General features: G+C 37.7%; 1 protein-coding gene across 1 annotated transcript; it reads left to right on the forward strand.

Annotated features, from left to right (window-relative positions):
* Positions 1 to 1,980: 1,980 nt before the first annotated feature.
* On the forward strand, positions 1,981 to 8,259 carry LOC117317593 (innexin unc-9-like). The gene is made up of 2 exons (XM_033872442.1): positions 1,981 to 2,152; positions 6,482 to 8,259. The coding sequence occupies exons 1-2, from the start codon at positions 2,136 to 2,138 to the stop codon at positions 7,842 to 7,844; spliced, it is 1,380 nt and encodes a 459-aa protein (XP_033728333.1). The 5' UTR covers positions 1,981 to 2,135; the 3' UTR covers positions 7,845 to 8,259.

Here is an 8,259-nt window from a genome sequence, read left to right on the forward strand (position 1 = left end):
ATAGCTATATTTAAGATGGCACTGATACAGGACTATCGGGTACGGATGTACACAGGAGGCATACGCCCTGACAGTCGATAAGAATTTTAAAAAATAAAGCCCATGTCGTACTTTAAATACGTAATATATCATGAAATTTCAAATAGTGCACTTAGACCTTCATCATTTCGTTCTATATTATCAACCGAAATAGCAGTATTGACTTGAAATCGATCAAAGGTGTGCATATACCAGTGGTTTTGCATGGAGATCCTTGAAAAACATTTAGTTATATAACGTTATTATAATTATGCGGGTGGTTAAGGTGTACCGACACTTTATCACTAGCCCTCCACCACTGGGTTTCGAGTTCAAAACCTACGTGGGGCAGTTGCCAGGTACTGACCGTAGGCAGGTGGTTTTTATCCGGGTACTCCGGCTTTCCTCCACCTCCAAAACCTGGCACGTCCTTAAATGACCCTGGCTGTTAATAGGATGTTAAACAAAACAAACAAACCAAACAAAGCGAGGAGGTATTGTCTACGGTAAACTTTGAGTTGTAATACGTGTATTGTGAAATAGAAATCAGCGATAACATTTTAGCATTATACTGCCAACAAACAAACCGTGTCACAATACTTTTAACAATACACATGTATAAATCAGAAGATTCCTTCCTTCCCTAAAATGTCCGTATATTTATTTCGATACAATGGTTTCGTTTCATGAAGGAATTCTTGTGGAAGTACCAACAAATAATTCTTAACATATCAAATTTATGTTCAAATCTATAAAAACAAATAACCTGATTTTAGCTGTTTGATTAGAACTTTTAAGGTGAATATTGGTTTCTGTCTAAACACCATGTGATTTATATTGTAAAGCTTGTTGTTTACATCGCAAAGCTTGAACGTTTTACAAATAATTTTTTTAGATTTATATTCCGTATTGTTATAAACTTTAAAAATAATATTTGGTTGGAAACATTTTTCAATTTTGAATGCTATATGTATATTGTATATTCAGCAAAACTTCCATCACATGAAATATAATAAGAACGCTTATACAAAATTGTCTTTGAACGAAGATTATTTTTACAATGATCATATACTTGCATTTCATTGTATATAAAGGTAAAAGATGGTTTTGAGGAACCAAACAAGATTAAACGCAAACAATATTTAACAAATAAAGAGAACAATTTAAATATGTAAAAGTCAGTGATATTTCCATGCCTTTCAATGAAAACTGCATCATACAGTAAACAAATCACAGTAATTCGAACACAAATCACAATATTTAAATTATATCTGATAATTGTATAAGAAAATCTCTTTTTGTAAAGTTAAACTTCATTCATTTTACAACAATTGCGAAACACGTTTTACCAACTTATATTCTTGTTTGCCCGGGTGGAAGCGCGTGAGAGGTCTTTCTGTGGAAGGAAAACGGAATACCCGGAGAACGGAGAAAACACACAAGGCCGGCAAGTGGTCCCATACCTTTTCACGTCCGATCGGGGAATCGAACCCCGGCCGCCTAGGTGAAAGGCAAGTGTGTTACCACAGTGTCACCCGACCACCCATATCATTTTGTAGGATCTAAATGCTAGCAGTATGAACACATACAACTTAATATTAATACTAAGAATAAGATAAAATTGCAAACTTCCTTTATGACATGTTTTAGCATTAAAATCTACTGACATGTTCCGGAAAAGGTCAGGGGTCACATATTCGACATGTGGGTTTTCGCTATTTCCTCCCCCTACTAAGACCCCCTCGTGCACTTCCGTCCTGGCCAACAAAAGAGCTAGCAATATAAGTTGATCTAACTTTTTCGCAATTGTTGTAAGATTAAGTTTACATTTAAATCCATTCTGCCAAAGATCAGAGGTTAATTATATTACGTTGGCACGTACGGGATACCGTAGTTGCGCTTCTCTATGTAAGTATATATATATACACCTGTAGAACTACCTCACCATACGGCATCCACGCCTCATTGGCCCAAACTCATGCCAAACTGCGGTTCAAATAGAACATGGCGGAACTCAGGATTAACATACTTTGAAAACATGGACACTGGTCAGCAAGCCCAGCCTCCGGACTAGATATTGACCGTTATCCCGTGACCAGTAAATCTGAGGGCCAGCCATGCCTGTTGTTACATTGTAAGTATACGGACGATGGCGATTTATTGGGGCTTTGGTAGAGTCTATTGATTAGAAGGTTTTCAATATGACAAGTTTGATGTGTATCGATGTTAGAGACATTGTATACCCATGGCATGTTTTACAGACAGCTATGGCGGTATATTTATAGTAATCTACGATGATGTTGGACCAATTTAGTTAGGTAAAGTTCGTATTGTTTAAGTTCATAACTAAAATACATGAACATTGCAGCAATCAATTCAAAACTTAAACATAAGAGCTAAATTTATTTTCTTTGTTAAATAGTTAATATGTGGTATATATAAATATATTGTAGTAACTATATCTGTGAGAGTGATCTGTCGGAGAGATTGGTTTTTGGTGTTTCCTATTTCAGGCGGCCATGTTATAATATAGCTTATTCAAAGTCGTAGCATGAATACTTTTTCCTGTGTAAGCATTTGAGTCAAACTTTGTTGAGCATGAAAACTAACATCCTGCCATATTGGTTTTTATATTTACAAGACTGTACGATGATACCTTTGTTAACCAGAAGCAAGGGAAATGATATTATTGAAAATATTCATCCTGAAATCAAATATCGAATAACTTTAAATTACAAATAACAGTAAATACATCTCAAACACGTGGTTTGATTTATATATCACAATCAATATTTTCTTTTCATTTTTTTTTCTACACAAACTAGCAGATATTATTTACACTTAATGTCACTTAAATTAAACAAAATACATTGTACAGGTGTTAATTAGGGTCTAATACATTTTTTTTTTTTTTTTAAGGAAGGTCACAATTACCGTTATCGAATTAATACACGTTCTTCATGTGGTCAGACTCATCCTGACTTTTCGGACATCTGATTGGCAACAATCTTTGCCCTAAGCGTCACTGAAGAGTCCTAGAGGGACAAAACATCTGTATGATCCAGATTGATATTAAATATTTGGCATTATGGCCAAGACATAAATTTAGAGTTGATGTTTAATACTTCACGCGTGTCTCTTACACAATGATACATTGTGTTTCTGATGTCAATCAAACTTATACAATTTTTGGGTAAAAAAAAAAAAGTCAAAGTATCTTCAATATTTTCGTGTTGATATTCTGAAATCTGAAATAATTGAAATCAGCTATACTTTATTTATCCGAAAGAATTTTGGAAAGCACGCGCGGATAAGTACATGTAGGTGATATACACAATGTATTGTTCTATAATCATTAACATTCGCCAAGAAAACGGTGAAATCATCTCTCGTCCCGGACTTTATGTTGGTATATGATATATAAGCGACACCGGTATTGGTAAAAACGTTGACGGGATGAATATAAGCTCTTGAGATAATAACATGCCTGCACGCTTTTCTTACATCGTAAAGCACGTGCATGTTCTGTGATGTGACATCATAAGAGACCATTGCATGGAAGGATATTTAAGAAACAACTCTCTCAAAGTTCGGTGAAACATGATTCAGGGTTATATAGTACAAATGTGGGTTAGAATACATTTTTTTTTTACATTTAACACTTAGTCGCCCTTTTATCGGGGTAAAATGTGTTGGCATGGCCATGATTCAATCTACTCATTTCTTTCCATATATTCACTGTGATATACGTGTCTTATATACTCTTTAGATTTCCCATTGAAGTTTTAGTACTTTGAGACTTGATAGGTTTACAGTAGAGTATTGTGTCACCAAAGATACAATTAGTTTGACAGGTTCATCAAGTCTAAATAATCAACCTTTTTAGTTGGACCACAACTACAAATATCCCATCGCTTGCTATACGCAATCATACCCATTACACTAATATTTCTTCCCATTTCCTCTCGCTGTTGGAGAGTCTGCTTCCTGAAAACGGCCCTGCCTATTACACCTGGTTGTTTTTCAAGTAACAAAACTCTTTAAGATAAATTCCTAAATATAAAACCTACAGCTTCCAGCTCATAAACGTGCCACATGAAATTGACATTCAACGTATTTGAAATTTCAAAGAACATTTAAATTGCACTGCAAATGTCTAAGCCAATCTATACGTATCAGATATGCTAGGCTGTGTTTATTTTTAAAAGAATCAAAAACAAAATTCTCTGCTCTGTTTAAATTAGAACTTTACCCATCGTTACCATGTCGGAATTCTCTGGGTGTTAGCGCTGTAGAATTCTTTCCCGCAGTCCCACGCGTTTATCAGTTTAATGATGAAACATAACATTTATTTCGTACTGTAGAAATATGTACCATAATTTAACAATGACACACATGTAATATATTTATGAGCAAGCAAACACGATATGTTAACAGATAAGTTTTGGAGTAATTTGTAATGAGGTTATTGCGTTCACAGAATAATGAACGCGAGTCATTACAACATTTAACCACCATACAAACAATGTCTGGATAATTAGTCTCGCCGATGATGAAAAATTAGCATGCATATTAAACAATACTTTTTTGACTCTGAATAAGAGGGCAAACATATTATACAGTAGCCCCAGCTTTTAAATACCCCTTGAATATTTCTAGTCATACCGCCTAATGTATTATCCATGAAACTGTACCCTCGGTACATGAAGAACATTGTATTTTTAATTACTGCAGTCTATTTTATTGCTCTATATTCTGTTTAAATTAAAACCGATTATGTGTTACGGAATCGCATAATGGTACATCTGTGTAGACGTAGGATCAAGGGTATTTAATTGTTATGATGAGATGACTGTTTAATGACAGGGATTTAATGCGTTTAAGACTTATAATATCTGGTTTAGTTTTTTATTCTATATAAATGTGGTTTATTTTATGTCGATTTCGGAAATAAATATGTAAATAATTATCAAAATATTTCATTATGACAATAAGAAGACCAACATCATTAAATAAATTACTGTACAGAATTATTTTTCAATTCTAATTTGAAAATGAACAAAGATAAATACAGAAACAAAAATTACCAGGGGGAGAGCTAGGGCATTTTAAAATATTTTATATTTAATTATTTCTTTGTCTTTTTCTTTCTTTCCTTTGTTCAAATTTCTTGCTTGTTCTTTCTAATCTAATCTTTATGGGACCCTTTGACATCCCGTCCTCACATCATCCTATCTGTTGGTGTCTCCCTAAACATCCGTCCTCACATCACCCTGTCTGTTGGTGTCTCCCTAAACATCCGTCCTCACACCACCCTGTCTGTTGGTGTCTCCCTAAACATCCGTCCTCACACCACCCTGTCTGTTGGTGTCCCCTAACATCCGTCCTCACACCACCCTGTCTGTTGGTGTCTCCCTAAACATTCGTCCTCACATCACCTTGTCTGTTGGTGTCTCCCTAAACATCCGTCCTTACATCACCCTGTCTGTTGGTGTCCCCCTAAACATCCGTCCTCACATCATCCTGACTGTTGGTGTCTACCTAAACATCCGTCCTCACATCACCGTCTGTTGGTGTCTCCCTAAACATCCGTCCTCACATCATCCTGTCTGTTGGTGTCCCCTTAAACATCCCTCCTCACATTATCCTGTCTGTTGGTGTCCCCCTAAACATCCGTCCTCACATCATCCTGTCTGTTGGTGTCCCCCTAAACATCCGTCCTCACATCACCCTGTCTGTTGGTGTCTCCCTGAACATCCATCCTCATATCATCCTGTCTGTTGGTGTCCCCCTAAACATCCGTCCTCACATCACCTTGGCTGTTGGTGTCTCCCTAAACATCCGTCCCCACATCACCTTGTCTGTTGGTGTCCCCCTAAACATCCATCCTCACATCACCTTGTCTGTTGGTGTCCCCCTAAACGTCCGTCCTCACATCACCTTGTCTGTTGGTGTCTCCCTAAACATCCGTCCTCACATCACCCTGTCTGTTGGTGTCCCCCTAAACATCCGTTCTCACATCACCCTGTCTGTTGGTGTCTCCCTAAACATCCGTCCTCACATCACCCTGTCTGTTGGTGTCTCCCTAAACATCCGTCCTCACATCACCCTGTCTGTTGGTGTCCCCCTAAACATCCGTCCTCACATCACCCTGTCTGTTGGTGTCCCCCTAAACATCCGTCCTCACATCACCCTGTCTGTTGGTGTCCCCCTAAACATCCGTCCTCACATCACCCTGTGTGTTGGTGTCCCCTAAACATCCGTCCTCACATCATCCTATCTGGCGTTGTTCCAATAGATTATCGTCCTCATATGACCCTCGCTGTCGGTGTCTCCTAGATACCCGTCCTCATATTGACATTCATATTAATAGGAGACATGCATTTGTATTTCGTTTGTACAATGTATTGGCCGTGTCATTACCTTGTTAGGTTAGAACTAAATGTGTCTTTGATCATTCCAGCTTGGACTATATCCTTGGACCTCTGATTGTCAACCCTGGATACCGGAAGGCGTTTGATGACAACTACGTCGATCGGATATCGCGTTACTACACCATAATATTCCTGCTGTTTTTCCAGATTTATGTAGTGACAGAGGAATATGTGGGAGAACCTATATATTGTTGGTGTCCGCCAGAGTTTACAGAAAATGAGGTATATTATACAGAAAACGTCTGCTGGGTATCAAATACATATTACATTCCATTTTCTAAAACGATTCCCCCTAACTACCAGGCACGGAAGGACGAGTCAATTGATATCACATATTACCAATGGGTGCCATTAGCATTATTTCTCATGGCGTTGCTCTGCTATATCCCGCGTTTCATATGGAGATACGCGACTGCGATGGCTGGTCTAGATTTGAAAAAGTTCTGCGTCCTCGCCAAACATTTCCGACATTCTTCACCGGAAGAGAGAGAAATGCGCCTGCGCAATATGGCTACCTACATGGATGTATGGTGTACGGGGATTAATCGTTATAGAGCAGGACTGTACGCACCTATACGGGAAAAACTGAGCACATACTGTTCCCTGGGGTGTGGTAGACACTTCGGAACCTTCTACATCAGCCTTATGACTTTCATAAGGTTTCTTTATTTTGTCAATGCGTTTGGGCAACTGTTCTTCCTGAACGAATTCCTGGGAAATAAGTTTTATGTTTACGGATATGAAGTGATACAAGCGTTCCTCCAGGGAAAAGACTGGACAATGTCTCCTAGATTTCCACGCGTGACTCTCTGTGATGTGGAATTCCGCCAGCTCAGTAATGTACAACGTTATACGTTACAGTGCGTGCTGCCCATCAACTTATACAACGAGAAGATTTTTTTGACTTTGTGGTTTTGGTTTCTTGGCCTCTCTATACTAGCGCTTATCAATCTGTGCTGTACCATCGCTATATTTCTCATCCCGTTTTTCAACGAAAGTTTCATCAAAAAATATTTACAAATGATGGGAGTTTATGGTTCCTCAGTGTGTTCTAAAAAGTTGACTTATAAATTCATCCATCGTTACTTACGACAAGATGGCGTGTATGTCCTCAAAGAATTGTCTGCGAACGCCAACACTGCGATCTTGCAAGAATTATTTGGGTATATTTGGGAATGTTTCATTGAAAGAGAAAAACGGAACGAATTCGTCCCAGTATACAGGTATATGCCAGCGAATTCGTCTTATCGTGATATGTCGTTGCTGTCATTCCCGAACGCGCCTCTCAGTACTCGACAAGGAACTCCGTTGATTGTTAGTAACGGCACGCTACGCCATATTAGCGAGGAAGACCTTGACATTGAAGAACACGGAACGGAAACGTTTGTGTGACGTCATCATAATAATTGCGTAATATTCTGATACACCTGGTATGGTATCATCATGTACAATATACAAAAACAAAGATTCAACATCAATATCATTGTAAAACATACATGTAGCTGGTCTGTTTCGTCAAGTACTTTAAAATACGTCAATGTCAAATGACACGTAAAATATCACTAATGACGTCATTAAAAGATGACGGCACAGGATTGTCTTGGTAGTGAATATTGCGCTCGTGTACATGTTAAATTGAATGTTAATGTTAATTTGAATGTTTTGTGTTGTAAAACATGTAATTGCTTCTACACATTGTATATTTAGATCTGTGTTAATTTCTCTTGATTACGCTACAATAGAAACATGTTGATATATACATGTAGTTGAATATGTGGCATACCTACTTGTGCTATTAAATAAATGT

This window comes from Pecten maximus, chromosome 19 (genome assembly GCF_902652985.1).
Source record: "Pecten maximus chromosome 19, xPecMax1.1, whole genome shotgun sequence".
Taxonomy (NCBI): Eukaryota; Metazoa; Mollusca; class Bivalvia; order Pectinida; family Pectinidae; genus Pecten; species Pecten maximus.